Raw genomic sequence first — 22,239 nt, forward strand, 5'->3', positions numbered from 1 at the left:
TCAATTAACAATTTTGTTAAATAATCTTTTCCAGGTACCTTCCAATTTTCGATACGTCGTTGAGCAAACGTTGAGAGAGTTCTACCGCGCCATCCAAGGAGGCAAAGACGCCGAACAGTCTTGGAAGAAATCAATTTATAAGGTCATCTCGCGATTAGATGACCCAGTACCAGAATATTTCAAATCTCCTAACTTTTTGGAGCAATTGGAATGAAGACGCAGCTATACGGATGGCTCCGACGAGTTACGAGATGATTTAATTTAATGTTTTTAATTAAATAATTAATAATTATATATTGGTATGTAATATATAAAGAGTATAATATGTACGAGTATACATTCAGAGCATTCGGAGGCGTAAAAAATCCTCAGCGGCTCTGCATGTATACAATACATAATACGTGAGTATATTTGATACCACACACCAATAAAGACGACACTCGCATTTAGGCCTTCTGTTCAAAAATTGATATGAAAAATGATCTACGAATAAAATTTTTAAGGAAAATTTTACTTATAGTTATTAATGAATATATAATTAAAAAAAAAACAACTATTCCAAATTTTATGAAATTAAATGTAATAATACGGTAACAAGATTTATAACTATTCTGTGGTTGTATGTTTATATTAATATAATATTGTAAAATAAGATTTTTGGCTCATGTTTATAATTTTTATTGACTAAATATACACGTTTATGTAAAAATATATATTTAGTCAATAGAAATGAATTAGATACAAGGCAAACACACGGTGTGTTTGTTAAATGAAGTAAATAATAAACGAGCGGTTTCCAATATGTGAGGCGGGCTAGTGGGCATCACACGTAAACTGTTCCGGGCGATTTTTTTGTGTCACAATTATTAGAATACTTGAGTGTCGTATCAGAGTTAGGTTAGGTTTATGGAAGGTTGAAAAGCCTGGCATTGTACATACATTATTATATGATAATATCAACAATGAGAACCTGTCGCAAAACCAAAAATATGCGCTCAGCGTGTAGCGCAAGCAAAATATTGTTTAGCCATTAAATAAATTAGAATTTGTAATATATTTATTAATTATTATTAATCGTATTAAATTGAATTAATATATATCTATATTAAATGGAAAAGAAAAACGAACAAAAAACTATAATATTAGAAGAGCTACCCAAAGATTGAATATTGTGCTAGTCTATGTACTGAGTCTGCTAGTAACAGACCAATCCTAGACCATATATAATATAACTTATATATGTATATTTAATTGTGATCAAATATCAGCGTGTCACGATCTTGTTTTATTTATTGATCAAAATATAGATTAGAAGAAAAATAAAAAATAATATTAAGGTGGATATGGTAGATGTAAGGTGGTAGATTATATAGCGCACAGCGACCAGTGGTGAGTCTCCTAGTCAACCTTTTTGGTCCACGGGATTTTTGAACACGTTTCTTTCCCTATTCCTTATTTATTTTTTGACTTATACTTTTCTTATGTGTTTATAGTTAATTAATATAATTTAAATATACATAATATATTTTTTCATGTACATATTTATTATTTTTATTTCAATTATACATTTTTTTATTATTATAATGTAAACGCAATTATTTTATTGATTAAATTTTTCATTTTCCATGTATATGATTTATTTTATTTATTTTTTAATCCTTTTTTACCAAATAGCAGCGACGCGAACATTCAGTACGCGTTACATTATCGTAATTCTGTAATAGAAATAAGGTATTTGTCTATCGTCATACACATTACACAAAACACACTTTGTAACGTTTATATATTAATTATTCTTAAATTTAATTGTAATTATTAAAGATGAAAATAATCGAAAAATAGTAATTTTTAAGTAAGGGCGGGTTCACACTATCCGACCGCTCTGACCAGTTTACTAAGGGCGAAACAGCCGCCCCTTGCAACCGCCCATTGAAAACCGTGTTTTTTTAAAAATAAATAATTTAAGTGTTATTTTTTAGGTATAATTATAAATATGACACAACAATAAACACGACAGTTATTGATCGATGAAAAAACGTTTTCCTGGCGTTGACAATTAGTATAAATAGACATCCAATGAAAGACATAACAACACTACTCAATAGCCATGCAAAACCACTCAATAGCCACGCATTATTACCCATTAGACACACAGCGAGGGATTATCATTTTTACGACTTTGAAGTTTTTCAAAAAATGAAAACTGCGTCGTCAACCCTCTCGCAATTAGTTGAACCCATCGGTCAAACCCCACCTGCGACCGTGACGATAAAACACGAAATAGTTTATCGCTGAATATTAAATAGCATGTACAGTTAGTTGTTTCCGATTATAGCCGGTTCCGTGATACTGAATTTGGTTTTACAATTCGCACAGGGCAGTGTAAATCTTGTTCCGTTCAACGGAGCCATCCGCCGGTTAAATCCGGCGCCGGTCAAGTCCGGTATTTGGTTCAAATTATAATCATCCTACAGCAACCGTTTGGGAAACGTTTTACCGGTTTTATCTTATTGGTTCTGAATATGTTATTGTTTTGCACACACACATACAATCAGTTTTGGGTCAATATTTCGGACGTTCCGTATTGTTTCTGTAAGGGTGCATCGAAAGTGTTTCAATAGTTCCGCCGTAGCATCACTTAGGGAAATGATTTGGAATATACACACGAATAGTCTAGATTATTATTTCTCCAATAAAATCCCGTTTGATATAATCAATAGTGTCTGGTTAAAATTTCTCGGCAACGTTTCGGATCCCCGGTCTAAAATATCACGAAAAAAGTACAAGCTTATTTGAAGCACCTTCGCGCCTTATCTTTATATGAAAAAAATGAAAAAATGAAATTTTTAAGCAAAAAAATATTCGAAAAATTTGTGTGTAATTTTTACCAAAATCTGCCTTAAATTCTATTTTCTTAAATAATCCTATCTAGTGTGATGATTTTGCTGTAGATGAAATCGTCTGTCACGCGTTTGGAACCAGTCGGCCAGCATTCGGTGGAAAACCGCCGATACTTTTAGGGTTAATATTTTATATGTTTTGTTTAAATGCCTAAACTATGCGATGGGAATGAAACGTTGAATTTTTAAGAATCGAGCATTTCGTTAATTTTATTTTTACAGAATCCAGTAATTTATGATTATATTTTTTACGAAAGGCACGATCGAGTCCACTTATAAAATAAACTTGACAGAAGATCATTAATTTCATTTCCATTTCACGGTTTAGACAGAAAGTTTAAGTTTTGGAGATCATTTTATGCGATCTTTCAATAGGTTGAAGAATTGAGTTTTAAGACCTTTTAAATGAATAACAATCAACAAAATACATGATTTTTAAATCAAATACGATTTTCTTTAAAAAAATTACTGCTATCTCATGGTATTTGAATTTTAATAATACTCGAAATAAATTAATTTAAAGAGAATTTAACTTGAATTAAAAATAGTGCTTCTAATATCATAAAAAATATTCTTAAAACTGGATTTTTCAACCCTGTATATACCATTACACATACACGTGCAAATTATTATTTTCCAATAATTTTTGTGAGATATAGTGATATATATTTATATATCAATTGTTGGTCTCACACCGCGACTCAGGAGCATCTCCCCGAGTATCGTGTTCAGTTATCATCTTCTGTTCCATGCCGCGGGGGAGGGGGGACGTACGGGGGGTGTGGGGCGCTCTCAACCCTGAAATAGCCACTCGACCACTGACCACATCCAAAAACCGTTTACAATAGTACGAAGGCGACCGAAAAAATAAATACTCACCGTTTAATGCAGATTCGTTTTGATGATAAAATTTTTGGCAATTAGGCATTCACTCACTCAAAAACCACACTGGGCCACCTCGTCCGATCAAAAGTGCCTTCAAAAAATGTTGATTTTTTACGAAAAATAAAAAATAAAAATTACAAAAAAGGGCCCTAAATAGAACTGTTCGCCCAACCAAAGCGCCTCTGACCCCCTGATTCGATCGCTACCCCTTTCGCGTTATTTACATTTAAAAAAATAATAATAAATATTGTTAACCGTTAAACATCATCAATTTACTATTATTATTATGATAGTAGTAGCGCTCACTATTTAAGGATTTTACTACTTATTATTATGGATATGTGTAATTAATTGTTTCGATTACTTGTTTTTATTTTTGTTGATTTTTTATTTATTGATATATGCAATATTACATTTTACAATAGATTAGGTGATTATTACCAACGGCGGGGGTGGCCGGGTGGCGTCATAAGACGCCGACTCACTGCCCCCGCACTCCATAGCTGTTAAGACAAATGTACAGGCTCCTTCCCCGACATTCAGGACACGCAGGTTTTCAGTTTCTAAAGAGCGTCCTCTGATATAAACGATTCCTCCATAGTTATCAAGCAGACCCGGGTTAATTTTCTTACGTCGGCCATAGACAGCCGCTACAACTTCCACACCAACCCCTCGCAAGCAATAGGACTTTTATAACCGGAGTTTGGTTACATTTTTCGATCGACTGGTGATTATTTTAGTTTACGTTTAACGGTATGCGATTAGCTTGGCAATCGCCTAACGCCCGCGACACTCGATAAAGCTCCGCTTTCACGTTGCGCGAAGAAGCCTCAAGAGGTCCTTTGAAAGAGTTGTTTTTAAGATTCGAGATGTTTCAAAGTAACTAAGAATACAGTTCTACATAAAATAAACTCACGAAAGTATCGACACAACACACTAGTATTTTTCTGATACAATCCTCAATTACTTATTTCTGACATGCTCTTAATCTAAAATAGTTTTATTATTATATTTTAATTCTTAAAATTTAGTTATTGTGATTGAATCTAGATAATTTAGAATCAGACAATTTAAATGAACCGTTTTAATTTTTTGCTCAATATCAAAAATCATATCTAGACAATTATAATATACAGACATCAATTATATTTTCTTAAAACGCGCAATAAATATTCTGGCCCACATTTTTAATTCGATGTAATCTTACATAAAACATGATATTTGACTGTAATCAAGTTTTTTCACTACTATAGAATCTGGTAATGGTATAATTAATCCGATGATATTATTTATATCGAAACCAGTCGGATGAAAATGGCTTAATAACGTAATTTTTTCTACAGTCATTCAGAAACATATGTTATAATCATAAAAAGCATTTCATGACATGAAACGTCATTTACTTTACCAATATTATTATGTCACTTTGCGCATTTGAGAAAGTAATCTGATGCCTATTTATATGTTAGTGGCTGCGTCAATTTTATGATACAGTGATATTACTGTATTTATTATAAATCTTTACCTTGAAACATCTTTCAATCTTTGAATCTACTATATTTTTTTTAAACAGAGATGAGTTTGGCCTTTCATTTCTGCGATTTATTTTAATTAAGTTCGATTTTCGGCAAAATAGAGTTGTTTATATTATATATATATATACATATTATATTTATTAAAAAAAATTAAATTCGAAAAAAGTTTTTAATTAAATGAAAAAAGTCTAAATTTTATTAATAAAATTCACATCGAGGATTCCTGTAATAAAATAATAATTATGGAAAAAGTATATAGTTTTGTATAAAATACGATTTCGTCGTTGTAAGTGTTATTATTTTTCAAAATTTCAGATGTTATCTGGCGGCGGTACCTCCCCCCGCGCGTATATATTTATATATAATATATATAAACTTATAGGCATAGAAAGGACTTCAAAATCGTGCAAGTTTTCTTGAGAGGTCCGCGGTCCCCGACTGACCGCGGCCCGCGGTTTACTGCAACAGTACAAATGTCAGGCGATAGCGGGCGAGGCTCGCGAGCGGGGAGCGGGTCCGGGCCAGGGGCGGCCAACCCAAATTATATTTAAAAAATTAAGTGTATAAAAAATTTATTCAAAAAAATAAAGAGTATTTTTGTATTGATATTTCTAAAACGTTGGTGTAAAGAGCAAAATTTCATAAATCATTATTATAGTGAAAGGGAAAAAATAGATAAATTTAGACATCATGCGTTTTGTATTTAATTTTTAAGCTTAGGATCGGATAAATTTTAGGATTTTTAACCATTTGTAAATAAAAATATATTTTAAGACCGCCCCCTGGCCGACGCCCGGCCCCCCAAAAATATTTAAAATTATAGATAAAAAAAGTATATTAAAAAAATGATGATTACCTAAATGTTTATATTATTCCGAGTGTAAAAAGAAAAATTATGTACTTCTTAGAGAGAAGGAAGCTTGGAAGCTGTCCTAGAATCAATTGCAAGTGAGGCCGCCCCTGCGGCGAGGGTTGTCAACCCTTGAATATGGCTGACGCACACAACATCGCATTCTTTGAATACTATTGAACTAATATTTATTATTATTACACGATTACTTATTAAATATATATTTATATATATATACATACGGTATAATGATACATTGTCATATTGCTTATAATTTATCACTATAAGGCGTGTGTCTTTGTCCATAAATGTTATTAGAAGTTTCAACTGTTCGGTGTACTAGTATAACAAAAGTATTTAAAAAATAAATAAAATAAAAAATAAAACATTATTATTGCAGTGATTCAATCCAGTATATATGTATACTAAACTTATTAAACGTTTTTTAATTATCAATTGTAATGAAACGATACAAAGACATAATAAAAAAATATAAGAAAATTAAAAACCCTTATGTTGTTTATCTATGATTATTGTCTGCAAAACATGACCACCCAATAGTGGAGAATTGTTGAAACGGATGATGTATGTTTCTTTTAATTAACATAATGAGTAATAAAGCTAAGCTTTTATTTGAAACTGTCTTTTATTATCTCCCGTCCAATAAATAAATAACATTATTAAATAGTCAATAACAAATAAATATAAATAAATAAAATCCTCACAATCTTGATTTTTAAAATCACAACCGTTCTATACAAATAATATTAATCAATCTTAAGAAGATGAAATTCGTGATTTGGTTCTCAGATCTAGAAGCCTAATGACCATGCACAGAGAAGAGAGTTCGTTGAATTTAATTTTGGGACAGCCTATATATATAAGCGTATACATAGCGCATACACTTCTACTTTTATTTAAAATTCGCTTACGTCAGAACTTCATCGAGAACATTTTACCTTGGAACACATGAGAGATTATCAAACTGGCACCAAGTGGAGCTACACCGACCATTGTCAGAGACTGAATAGACCGAGAAAGCAGCAGCTTCCCTCTTCACGTCAACTCTGGTTCAGCTACGACGTCCGAAATCCATAGATGAACCCGGTATTTTTTAAATTTTTCAGCCGCAGAAAAAAATATTGCACAATAATAATAATATATTAATAATTAACTTTGTATAATATTAAAAAGAAACACACTAACATCTGACAGTATATATATAATACAGTTATTATTACACTTTTTTATGTTTTTTGAAAACTCCTTATTAGTAAACCTGATATTTCTAGTTTTTAATAGGTAGTTAAATAAGCAAAAGTCATTGCTAGTTTCATAGAAACTGCAATAAGAATGTGTTAGTTCACGGTAATTTATTTTACATATATTTTAGTAAGCAAAACACACCAATAAAAATACATATGAAAACAAAGCATTGATCAAGTATTTTTTAAATATTTACATATTTAGAAAGACGTCTGAACAAGGTAAGTTTCTGTAATAGATAAAAAGTAAAGGAAGAATTTTTTCGGAAAAAACTGAGTAATTAAATGCTTTTGTTAAATGCTGCCTACTGACTGTGATTTCTGAACTAGATATAAATCGTGACAAAAAATCATCATACTTTAAAATATTTAATATTCTTATTTCATTAAATTAGATAAGGATTAGAAGTATATAATAATGTGTGCATTACGTGTTTTAATAAGATCGAGAGTTTATTCCGAATATTACGTTGTCTTAATAATAGAATCTTAAAAATTATCTGGAAGTAGTCCTAAAGAGAGTGAGGCATAGTGTTTAATAATTAATATTGGTCCTAGCATGAGGCATGGTTGTTTTATAATATTTTCTCCACGCATTAATACAAATAAATATACCCGTGGCTCGCGGGCCGCATGCGGCCTTCGAGCGCTAATAAAACAGCCCCACAAAATCGTTAATTTTTATGCTGATTATATATTATATGTATACACTTAGGTAATCATACCTTTGCTATTAAAAATACTGTAAGACACATGCTTAATGCTTATCTGTTTAATAAAACGTCAAAGGTTAAAGTAATGGACCCTTTTTTCGTGGTATTGCTTGATATTGCTTTCCAGGTAATTTGGAAAATTTATCAAAACATTTGAATTAGTGATTCCTCGGACCTTTTAACATCGATTCAATTTCAAAACAACATATTTTCTACGAAATTGTTAATCCAAAACACATAATCGAATAAAGTAATGCGTTTTATAAGTCTTGTTTTGTACACATCCTGATAATAAATAATATTTCTAAATTCAGTTTGTTTCACCAGACATAGTAGTTAGTCGAATTGAAAAAATAGAAAAATCATTAAAATACTACATATAGGGTTAAATTTGCTATTTTCATTAGAAGTATTGATAGCAAATATTTTAGCTTGTTTGGTGCCATTAAAATGCACGACTAAACCTATTACTTTATAAGTAAGGTGGCTAAGTAAGGGTAAGATGTTGTATAGATTTTATGATTTGTGGAAAAAGTTGATTTAATATTTTATAATGGATTTTACCGCTCATTTAATAAATGATTAGAAAATTAACAGTATTCGAAATGAAGCTCAATTTATGAAAAATACATTTTAATACGTTGGTTAAACAGTTACGTGAACAGAGAAAAATATGTTTGAGAATCGATTTAATGATTTTTGGAACAATCACAAATACCTCTGCATATTTTTGACATAAACACAATATCTGTATATTTTTAGATGGAATGCACATATTTTTAATCAGATATTTTACTGAAAGATGTGTATCTTATATGAACTACAAAACCTTTCATCCGAGGGAAAAATATCACTCGCTTCACAATCACGCCTTTTTCATGTCATCGTATTTTCGCAGTACGTAAATTTTTGAGAAGCAATTTTCAAGGATGATTTACACGAAAAATAAAAAAAGAACAAACATTTTTTACTAACGCCTTGAAAACTCATTAAGGATTGTAATCATTTTCATGGAACCAGACACTGGTAGATTAGTTTAATAAACACGGAGACAACTTTCTTACTAGTATGTTGCCTTATTTTTTCAAAATTTTGCATATTACGTACATTATATATTGTATGTGTCGTCAAAGACGATTCAACATAACTTAATGTGATTCGAGATAGTTACAAGATTGGACATCCCTGCGTTAAAACTTTATGAATAGAAACAGGAGTAAAGATATTTTTATTCTTATTATGAACCTAATATTCAGCGGAAGCTATCGTATAATTTCATTTTTATTTTTATAGCATTTTTCTGTGACATTGTAAAATTATGTAAAAAGCATTAATCTTTCATCTACACCAACTTGCCAAATATTTATCTAGAATTACCGAAAAATCTTCTAACAATACTACTGTCATTGGAAATTAAAAAAAATGTTTTTAAATTAATAATTTACATTTAAAATTTCATCTTCTGAGTTTAGTAACTTTGTCTTTAGAGAGTCACTACATACTTCGCTTTCCATTCATAAAATCTTATTTTAAAAATAGTTTATTTGGCAAATTTAATGGAAATATATATTTTACTATGGAGTTTTATTCTACCTAATTATTTTTAATTTTAAATGGTTACGATAAATAAAAATAATTACACTTCAGAAAGTCGTATTTTATAAAAATGTTTTTTTGGAATCCAATCCCGGGATCGTATGGGATCCCGGGATTAAAATCCATAATCAAGAGTATTCAAATAAAAATAACAAATTTGGGTAGTTATTTACACAAACGAAAAAAAATTATAATGTTTTGAAAAAAATAAAAGGGATTAAATATTTTTTGATAAAAATAATTTGAATACATAACATATTTCTAATTTAATAGTAGCATTTTTATAAGTATCTACCTAGTATAAATCCTTTTTTAATAATTTAGTAAATAATAATTTTATAGAATACAATTCTTTGTACTGTACTGCTAAGGACATCTCTGATTGACTAGAATATTTTCATAATTATTTTTAATGTTTTATTTTAAGTTTATGACCTTATAAATTATATAAATATATAATTTATTAAATTAAATTAATTGTAATTTAGTTTATATTTAATGGTAATATTTTCACTTTTAAAAGTATTTAATTTATTTTAATAAAATATATATAGTGACATCTATACAATTTTATTTAAAACATTTTTATTTATTACTAACAAAAATATTAGTAATTTGGTTCAATTCTTTGCTAAGCAAAATTATTTTTTACAAATTATAGTTATTTTTATAGTATATATATTTTACAAATTATGCAATTATATTTAATTTTTATATATCTAGCAATTGTTTATGAAAACGATGTCACAAAAACATGTTTTCCATCGATTTATTATTAATTATTAATAACCTTCGAACTGTCATAACATATTATTTTTTTAGTGCATTATCTATAAAATATATACTCAATTTATTTGCGATAAATAAATTGACGCAGAAATCATAACAAATATATAATATTATTTTTACTGGGAATAAATAACACGGTCACTCGAGATAAATATTATTTGTAAAACAATTTGAAAAAACGGATATTTGAGATATACCACAAATTAGTCAAATAATAACTAAATATGGATTTGAGCTATAGCTAAGTTTTAAACCAATATTAAATATTTTTACCTTTCGCTATGCTTTCGGGTAAAGTAAGTTAACCTTTTTAACCTCTATTAGAATAATGATTTTTTAACAGATTTTCTAGTCTCACACAAATATTGAGTACTTATTTGTGTAAGGCTTGTATAAGTTCTGAAAGATCATCAAATATTTATGTGTTATATTTGGCTATTATCTGTTTCGCCATATTATTTTTGTTATAGCTAGAGTTTAAAACCCTGACGCTTGTTCTAAAGAGCAATAATAATACTTTCAGTTTTCACTCTTTAATTTCAACTAGACTGCACACAAAGGCTTGATGTTTTTGTTAAAACTAATGAAATAGTATCTTATCCCTTTGTAATTCAATGAGGCAAGTTAATAATTATATTTGAAGATATCATCACTGTCTTTTCCTTCTTCCCTTTCTACTCTGATTGCAGCTTCTTTATTTCTTAACCTGTATTTTTTACTATTATATTTATCACAAGATTGGATCTAAAAGTGTGACATTATCATTGACAGGTAATCATGAATCAAATAGTTCTATAAATCTCTTTAGGTAAATCCCCTTCGATAACCATATTATTTTGGTATGAAGCAATAGTCTGTTTTTTATCCCCCATTTGCCATTTGCTACATTTTATAATTAAATGTATAACAGAATTTTAGAAAATAAATTTTCTCTGTGAATAACACAATGCTCAAAAAAACATGTCTGGTTTGTCATCCTTCATTAATTTGGAACATTGTGACAGGAGCACCATCTGCAGCACATGATGTTATATTTTTCAGTGTTATTTGCGTTTTATCTAAATTTATGTTTTGTTTATTGTATATATCAATGGCAGTAGTTATGTTTTTCATTGTCAATTTATCTTACATAAGCCTCACTGTCATGTAAATTGATTCATCCATCTGTATCGAGAATATTCTTGCTTTGAACTTTATATTAGTTGTATTTAAACATTCTTAGCCATCTTGACTATTATCTTACAAACTAACAGTGTTAATACTTAGTGGTATTTCTTTCAGATCTTTGCCATCTTTTCCCAGAGCTTTTTTGCAAAAACTGATATAGCTGGCTTAATTAATTTCTCCCCTACAGTATGATTTGTTCCAAATTTAGCTATGAGCAGAAGAATTTCATAATTACTGTAGCTTCAAGAGAACGAATTTTGTATTTTAGCATTTCGTCTAGAGAACAATGGATTTATTGTTATTTTTTTCAAATTGGTTCAAATCATAGTTCACACAAGTGCTATGTTACATCTTCAAATTTGCTACAAGATTTCTTTTTTCATGGACTCTGAATAGTAAACGAAAATCATGAGATTCCGAAATAATCTTAATCATCTAATACTGACGAACTATAATTAAAATAAATAAAATTTTAAAGACACCACAAACACATAACTATATCCTTAACACGCGCCGTGTTGACATTTGCACTAGTGTTATCATATTTTTCTCGGAAAGTCAGGGTTGCAATATCAAATGTAATAAATATTAATGATTTACGCACTGCCCCCCAAAATATTCAATTGGCCTTAGAGCCTCTCTTCGCCAAATACGGCTCTGGATGTATGTGATATAATGTGAATATGTAAGGCCGGAAATCGCATTGACACTCGCTCAAGAACTCTTCACTGTATTTGCTCAATTTGTTGTATAGGATGATTGAGAAGACTTTATAGGCCATCGTAATCGTAACTCCCCTATGGATTGTGCAGTTTGTTTTGTTGCATATTTTTAGTATAGGTTAATTATTCCTATATTTCACTTCTCAGGAACAACTTCATCCACTAATCAAAATTTGACTGTATTAATTCTAATCGTATTAAAATTGATTTATGGTCGGGAAAGAATAAGTGTCTTTTGCTCCACTTTAAAGTATGTTATCATTTCATCTAATTCGTAAGAGATTCCGCTCTTATAGAGACATATTTAAGTTGTTTATGGAAAATATCTTAAACATAAGCTGCTTGAAGTATCTACTTTAAAATGAAATGTTTTTATAGCAAGTGATGATTTATTTCAATGCGTAATAATATAACTCTCTGAAACACATTTCCGTGAGACAGACCTCTGACTTCAGAGTAATAAAGCAATAATATTGTTATTATTAAAAATTGTTTTCTTGCAATTCCATACCTTCATAAATATTTTTTACTTAAAAATTGATTTAAGATTTAATTAACTAATAGGATTAAAATAATAATAAAAACAGTTTTAGATTAGTAATAAGCTTTTTTCATTTTTAAAATACTATGGACAACTTGATTAAGAGTTAAATATTATATTCTAAACTAACAGATCGTATTCCACGTTGCATAAAATTTAGTTATAGTTAGAAGAAGTGTGATGTTAGAAGAATCGGGTGTGTTTTACACAAGGTCCTAAAGGATAACTTTGCAATGTTTTGTTTCAATTCGGTCAAGGTTATGTTAATGTTATGAAGAAAATTTGTGGAAAATATTCATTAAGTAAATACACTATTCCTTCTATCTACAAACCTTACTATATACTGTCGAAATTAGCATCAACTTATTTGCAATTAACATTATTTGTACAGCTACTTTTTTAGAATTTAACCATTAACTTTAAATTGGGATTCCAGTGAAGGGTTCATTTTCTTATTCAATAAGTCTGCTTTGAAAGGGGATAAATTAAATTGAAAAATTGTCTTTTCAAAAGGCTTGCCGCCATTGCGACATTTTCGATAGTTAAAAGCATCAAAAATCATATTTCTGATAGTTGAACAAGTATGTCATTATACAACGTGAAGTATTCATAAAAATGTTTTAATGGTTTAAATTTGATTTGTAAGTCAGTTTATTTTACAACTGTTATAAGTGCAAAATGTAATTAAAATTATAATAAAATGAATGTAATACGACTGACTGAAATATGTAAAGGTTATATATACTTGTTACAAAATACGCATATGATACTAATTATGTACATGCGATAAAAACATATATGTATTCGTACATACTCACACAAACAAGATCACTTATCATCAACGTTTACAATGTCAGACTAGTCGTCAGAGTTCAATTATTTTATTAGCCATCGTTGTTACAAATTCTTCGCAACAAGCCAAGTACAAATCTACATCTTCCGCAACGATATGCACAAAAGATAAGTTTCTCAATGGTTTTATTATGAAATCTTTGCATTGATAACTAAATGTTGATTTTTTTATTTATAAATTAAGTTTAAATTGCACTTAACCTAATTTTATAATTACTGAAGTTTAAGCGCTGAAGAATATGTTATACAATTACACAATAGAAAACAAGAAGTATTTAATGAGAATATTTTAAAATTTATTCCATATGATATGTTTTATACATAATATATTTTAAAGATAAATAATATATTATAAAACAGTTTTCTAAAAAAATTGACTGAAACATATTTAATATTATTTTTTTAAATTGTCTAAGATATTGGTACATTCCGCCACAAATAAAAAGATATGTGTCTTTTAAACAAGGTTTTGATTAAAACCTATTAAAACCTAACATGAGGTTTTTTCGGATCGGATTTGTAATTATAAAAAGCACTAATTTCGATTCCTTAAATACGATAGAAATTGAAAAACATTGTGATTTATGAGAGATTCGAAACCACGATTTTCAACCCAATAAGAATGACTTATACTATTACACTAGCGTACATAATTTAATAGATATATAGAGCCTATGCAAAAGATAAACGAAATCCAAAAGAGTAAGGATAAAAATGATGATGACTAATGTTAGTTAGAGCAACATCGATGGTATATGCTCATAGCAAAAAGTAAGAATAAACTAATAAATTGGTTATGTAATAAGACGTTATATTCGAACCTTGATAAAGTTATTGATCTTTGGTTGCTTATATTCGAGGTCAGGTTTCATATGTAATTGGATAATTTGTGAACCCCTGCGGAGAACACTAAATTATCTAGATTTCTTTCCTAAATGGATCAACAACAAAAATATGTTTTAATATAGGTTTATCTGTATATAATACATACGAAAAATAGCGTAAATTTAAAAGTTGGGTTAAATTAAAATTATGCTTAATCAGCGATTCTCAACTTCCTATTTAATTTAATAAAATATTTTTAATTTATATAAATATGATATAACATTAAACATGTTTATATATTATACATTAATACTTTTTTATGCGTGTATCAAAATAGCACTATAATTCATTATTATCCGAAACCCAACAGTTTTGAAGTGCAAGTCATGAAGTGCCTTAATACGAAACGCATAGTTTGTAAGCTTTTTAAATGCATATAATTAATATCGCCTTGTTATTGTTTTTTTTATGATTATTATAAATTACATTGTTTTTTTATGATTGTCAAAATATAATATAACAACAAAGCAGGATTTAAATTTTATTTATGAATATGGTTATTTTTAGCTCTTATCAGTTAAATTATATTTTCGCTAGTAGAAATGTATATCTACTGGTGAAAATGTATTTGGACTTTACTAGTGAAAATATAGCTTTACTAAAAAATAAACATTCACTGTAACAATTATAAATCAGATGTAAATAAATAATGATAATTATGTAAATATATATATTACTACATATAGAAAAGTTGAAATCATAAAATTTTTGCCGCTGACTGTATTAGACTTTATCGAAAAAAATAATGACAGATTTGAAATCAGTGTAATTATTTATGTGTATATAAGCGCATGATTGTAATTATATAAATTAAATTATGTGATAAACGTATTGTTTATTTAAAATAAATAATACTAGTTATAAATATGAAACGCTTATACAAAATTAATCGCTGTTAAGTTTCGAAATCAAATGAAGCGCATCATAAAAAAATAAAATACGATCTTTGTTCAAGCCGAAAAGAGGTATGCGGAATATAAACATTAATGTTATTCACGTGTTGAATGAGAGCTTTTTTTTTAAAGCTAAAATATAAGAAGTGCCGTGCCACATGTGACGATTTGATTCATTCAGTCACTCGATTGACCTGATTTTATATTTTGATTACATCAGTAAGTAATGATGTTTTCTTTCAAGAACGTATCTGCGGCTTAATTTACGCTCAATATATTTTTCCGCGGTTTCGTTTGACCTTTTTGGGGTAATCATTTACAGCCATACATACACGTGTAATAATATAAACAAGCGTTATGTGATTATATTTCTACACTTGTATTTTTTGTAAATTATTACCATAAAATGATTTCACAAAAAATGTTTTTAAATAAATATAAATATATAAAATTAGCAAGATAATAATTCACTTTATACATCAAAAAAATTTGCTAGGTTTAATTTGGCTTTTATATTTTTGCTTATTAGTAGATATAAATATATGAATATTAGGAAACCAGTTCCGTAAAAGTCACAAACAGTAATAAGAATAAGAAGTTTAATAATAATTCTACATGTTTGTGTAAATGGGTTTGGAAGCATATTTGGCTACTGAATTCTTTTGTGGTAATGAAAAATGCTAATTGAAAAATCAGAAGAGTAAAAACGTGTTTTATGGACGAGCGAATCAGGATCAAGTTTCAGACCGACAGACCATGTTACAGATAACTGAACTAAGATGGGATGAGCTGATGACTAATGGCTGATTGTCAAATTCAGGACCAAGTGGAAAGCTTTTGTAGAAGAGGTCAAGTCTCATCCTGGCGCCATGAAAAAGATTCGTCTTATTCAGATAAAATTGCAGGACGTTGAAGGTTCCTTAATGCTTAACAATTTCATTATTACAATTTTTGTTGAAATAATCCTTTATTATTGTTTAAATGAAAATTATCAATCGTAATTCAAGAACTTGTATGATATTTTAATAATAAAATAATTCTAAGCTTACAGAACACTAGTTAAAAATATATAAAATATATTATACATATATACCGTTGAAGTAAAATTGACACTTTTTAATCTTCACGAATACTCGTTTACAGTGGCGTAGCCAGAATTGTGTCAAGAAAAAAGGCAAGATAAATATTGTAATTTATATTTAATTAACATAAAATCACAATCGAAGTCTCCGTTTCGTATCGATTGAGTAACGATAATGATCGATAATGAACGATAATTTTTCATTATAGATTATCGCTTTATATCGATCATGAACGATAATGAATTTTTCGATTATCGATCTCAAACGATAGTGATCGATAATGAACGATAATGGCGCGCGAAATTATGCGCCCTTTGACTTCACGTTTATCGCCGAACTAGTCCTGGTACTAGAAAAAGTTAAAGATGTGAGCGAGGGACTTTCTGATGATGATTCACTGATCGATCAAAAAATATTCCCATTTCCCAGACACAACAACTCACGAAAGAATTCATCACAGAATTTCAGAGCAAATGAAACGAGTACTGAGAGCACCATGTACGTATGGCCAATCAACTTTACCCGTATTATAAGGGATTACCACTTACTTAGTTCAACAAGGAAGAGTCCACTCTAAGAAGATTTCTTGACTCACATCCATCGTCTCAAGAGGTAGAACAGGAAACTCCAACAAGGCAGCATATCGGACTGGCAACAACTCCTTCCCTCGATGACATGGATTTCATGGATCAGTTGGTGGCTGAAAAAGCTCAACATGAGACTCTAAATCTGACAAAATCGGCAATGGAAAAGTAGTGGGACTCCTTCAAGATTTATCCCGGACTTGATAAAATTGATGTATTGACCTGGTGGAAAGACTACGACGGGATCTTCCCGTTCTTGGCGGCTGAAGCCAGAAAATGGCCAGAAAAGTGAACGGGTTTTTTCTGCTAGAGGAAATCTTGTAACATCTCAGAGTATAAGGTTTGACCCGTCAAATGTTGAGAAGATCCTCTACATACAACTGAATCACAGTAGAGTCCGTATCATTAAATACAACATTGGAATTCCTATTGTTGAAGAATTACCTGTCGGAGAAAGGAATGATGAGGAGAGTGGACCATCATTTTTAACTCCAAGAAGTCGTGGTAGTTCTGCATCCAGTGCAGTAAGTAAGGACACAGCAACACTGTGAATGTGACTCCAAGAAAAGCTCAAAGACAGTTACCGAAAACTTAAAAAAAAAGTTACAAAGAATTGTATATGCTCTAGATTCAGACTCAAAAGATGATGTTGTCAGCATTGGTTCTTCAGAGACTATCAGTGCAAGTTACACAGAATCAGAGGCAGATACAGAAACTGATTAAAGACTTATATTGCTGTGAATGCATCTTAAAAAGTGATTTTTTGAAATTTTAATATTTGTGATTTTTTGGCTTCAAAGATAAAGTAATATTTTTATTATTTAATGTTCTGGCCATTTTAATTAATAACTGGTAATTTTAGATAATTTTGTAATAATAATAATTTAATAAAATTTTGTTAACAATTTTCTTTTTATTACAAACGAAAGTTACGAAATTTATGGTTAATTTTTGAGGTTGTACAAAATTAAACAATATTTATAGTAATATTAAACGATATTATTTATATTAAAGGATATTAATCGATAACAAATGTTATCGAGTAACATCGCTCATTATCGATTACACGAACGGTAATATAGATCAAATGATAAATTTCTAATAGATAATATATTTTTTTATCATTTCGTTCATAATCGATTCGAACATTTTGTTCCTTAGTCCAGACCCCCCCGGACCCCCCCCCTTTTCTACGCCACTGCTCGTTTATATTCATATTTTGAATACCCGAATAGTGCTCCAAAAAAAAAACAATCTTTTTAGGGTGCCGAAACTTTTTTCTGGACTAACTATCTTTACTTTATGAATAAAAGAGAAAATTAACTCTATTTTTTTTGACAATATTGTAAAGACAAACTTAAACAGCTACAAGTTCTTAATTAATTAAAAATGATACATTTGAATGATATATATAAAATATATAATATGTTTGAATATACAAACTGATTAAAACGCTATTAAAAAAAATATTTACTCGGCGCGCGTTGGATTCTGAAAAAGAGAGCAGGCACGAGTCTTCAACGACATTGGAACTCACTATTAGTCTCACAAATTGTATCGAGGTGCATCGTGACTATGTTAAATAATAAAAAATAAGGTATTATAAAGGTCAATCGCAGAATAAAATGATTCAGAAAAATATTTTGGACTATATTATTTTACTTTCAGAATATCTCACATATTAACGGTATTTGCGATATGAGCATATAATTCGTATAGATAAAAATTCCAAAAAAATCATTTAAAATAATGCGCGAGTACATAAATTGTATTATATTTTTTTCAAATAAGAAAAAAGTTTTGATTTGATGTTGCATAAACCGGCAACCCGTCAGTTAAACGTTACGTGGCACAAGAATGTGTCTATCGATTAAACGATTATACTGCCAGAGTGGTGGGGAAGGTCAAGTGCTAAACTAGTTTTCCGTTTTTAATATATACATAAAAGAGTCGAATTAACATAATATTAAATTTATTATGAATCGTGATGCTTTGTCGCCTCGTCATTGTGTGCATCGCGTCGTCTTCGTTCAAACGTTACCGTATCGAATGACGTATCATCACTAATGCAAATAATTCGCACACGTTGTGTGTGCCAAAGTGACGAAAACAATTTAAAAATGGAATTCCACTCCTGCATTACATATTGGGGATTCAGCTCACTCCTGAATTGCATATTGTAAAAAATAAATAGCTCCTCCGTTTACGTAGCTCATTCTCTAAATGTTCAAACTGTGAGAACGATAAAAATAAATAATTATGTTATGAATAATAAAAAAAAGAAACAAACCGAAGGAGGTACGATTAGTTGCCTCAAATTACATGTAATCTTCATGTGTTGCCGCTCACGCAATATCGAGTGCACACACACAAATACACATACATGCAAAATCGTGATTGGCAGAGTGTATCGGTGTTTGCAGTGGTAACATAATGTGTACATATATGTTAAACGTTTATTTTTAACAGAAACGTTCACATTATTTGTCAAAAATATGTTGTATTATATTTAGGTTACGTGAATATTTTATTAGTTAAATTTTGAATATTACATACTATAATATATTATCAAAATTATAAATTTATATACAAAGACATAAAACAAAAAGTATGTCAGATTAAATATATGTATGTATGTAACATTAGATTCAACTAATACGATATGTAAAATTATGCACTCATTTAATACACAGTGGTACCTCGGTTTTCGTCGATAATCCGTCTGAAAACAATCGTTGAAATCCGAAACCGACGAAAACCGAGGCAATTATTTGTATGTATATATTAACATTACGAGACATGTAATTGTAGTGGCAACGCAAGCGCGTGGGTCGCGTACGCCGGCGAAATCTGAGGCAACCAACGAAAACCGAGACAACATTTTCTCGAAAAAAATCAAAGTCAACGAAAACTGAGGTATCACTGTATTACATTATTTTTTTCAGCACTAATAGCACATAAGCTACAAACGATTTTATTTAATGACAAAAATAGTATCACTTACCAACAAAAAATAGCAAGGATGCTTAATATTTATTTTAGTCTTAAAAATATAATCAATATAAATATAAACTGTAATGAATGTGATAAAAACTAGCATGCCAGTAAACTAATTACATTAGTGTATTACATACATATATTACAAAATAAATAAATAAATGTTGTGTTGATGAATACCAGTATTAATAAAATAAAAATTTACTTTATACACATAATTATAATTTAGAGTTGAACTATCCACATTAAAAACTGAAGGTCAATAACGTTCATAAGTAAAGAGCAGTACTTTTTTTTAATAAAATACTATTTAGAAAACCCCTTTCTATTTATGATGTACACTTAGTAACAATTTTTTTTGTGATTTTTTTAATTAACTCCCAATTTATAATCACACTATTTCACCTTTTTTGTAGAGTGATGATTAAATTTGAAAAATATGAAAAACAGATTTTTTTTGATTTTTGATAACAAAAATGTAATAAATTTCAAAAGACTATCTGAATTATTTTGTACAAAAAAATAAAATCGATACTTTCACAATTTCTTTAATTAAAAATATTATATTTCATTAAACAATATTTTTATGAAGTGAGATTTTGTGTAAATAAATTTTTACTTAATTATTTACAAAAGCAAATGTTAAAACACATTTATGCCAAAAACATATTCACCAGAACAATAGACTGGTGGTATAAGTTGGTGAATAATACCTGGATCCAAATCCTATTTTACTCTAATATTTTTCAATTTCTATCGCGACTAGAAATAGTGATTATTATAAAATTATAACTAACGGTTAATACCTGAGAAAAATTCTCTTGGAGAAAAAACATAATTCTAGTATATTGTCGAATATTTATATCTGTATATCGTGGAAAATAATCAGATATACGAAGAGGGTTCTTCAGATTTTACAGAATGAAAACGTCCACAAAAAGTCATTCGGAACCTCAAAAAAATGATATAAAAATTAGTATCTTTCTTTAAATAGACAAAAAATATATTAATTTTGTTTTATTTTGAGATACTTATTTTGGCACTTGCTACTATTATTGTTATAGGCAAAATGATTTTAATGTTACTTTCAGTATTAGATTATACAACAGAGAAATCTTATAGATAGTGGCTGTAAATTAGTTTCAATACTTTTTGTGATAAAAATAATTGTTTTAACGAGACTTTATAGTAATTTTAATTATTCACAAAGCTCAACTGCATCAACACCCGTGAGAATTTTATCGGTAAGCTTGCTTCAATAAAAATATTTAATAATTCTAATGCCTTTTATCGAAAATTTTCAATCATGCTCATGAAAATAGATAAAACATTTACAATAAAATAGAATCGATTCGAATATAAAAAAAAAACTAAAATTCAGCTTATTATTTTCCAATTATAAAAAGCAGTTCATATCAATTTTTAGTTCAAGTGAAAAACAATGTATTTTTACGAAATATTTTTAAAATAAAGATCAAAGATAAAAAACGTTGTTAATTTATCACAATTAATTAAATAACTAAAAATATTGTCAAAAATACATATATGTATGTATGTATATATAGTAGGTTAACATTAACAACAAATAACCCATAATATACACGTCATTTATTAATTAAAACCTGTTTATTTGATATTATATTAATTCCATAAAAAATGTTATCAGCACTACTTATAAAAAAATTCGCGACATTCTGCATTATCACTAAGTAAATATTTTAAACAATGTTTATTTTTATACTAGGTTAGTTATACTACATAATAAAATGTGATAATATGTATATAATATGTATATGATAATAAATATATTGCTGATAATATGTACATCATTTTTATTATGTAATATGTTTACAATTAATTAACAAAACCGGTAATCTTTCGTAAATTAATAATAAATTTTAATCTATATTCTTATAGTTTACCATATGGCATCGTCAGTGTTTACATGGATATTTTTCCTTCGCATTTTTACTTGCAAATAGT

The 22,239-nt window shown here is 28.9% G+C and overlaps 1 protein-coding gene across 4 annotated transcripts in view; it reads left to right on the forward strand.

Annotated features, from left to right (window-relative positions):
• The window catches only part of LOC148232030 (homeobox protein prospero-like), a 127,371-nt gene extending 123,636 nt beyond the window's left edge, over positions 1-3,735 (forward strand). For all 4 annotated transcript variants that reach the window (XM_088193332.1, XM_088193335.1, XM_088193336.1 and 1 more), the window contains one exon: positions 35-3,735. In XM_088193332.1, the coding sequence (XP_088049458.1) occupies positions 35-214 (180 nt within the window). In that variant the 3' untranslated portion in view covers positions 215-3,735. The remainder of the gene's footprint in view (positions 1-34) is intronic.
• The last annotated feature ends 18,504 nt before the right edge of the window (positions 3,736-22,239 follow it).

Source organism: Plectrocnemia conspersa, unplaced genomic scaffold, assembly GCF_051122295.1.
Source record: "Plectrocnemia conspersa isolate PC_06_02 unplaced genomic scaffold, ASM5112229v1 ptg000009l, whole genome shotgun sequence".
In the NCBI taxonomy this organism is placed as follows: Eukaryota; Metazoa; Arthropoda; class Insecta; order Trichoptera; family Polycentropodidae; genus Plectrocnemia; species Plectrocnemia conspersa.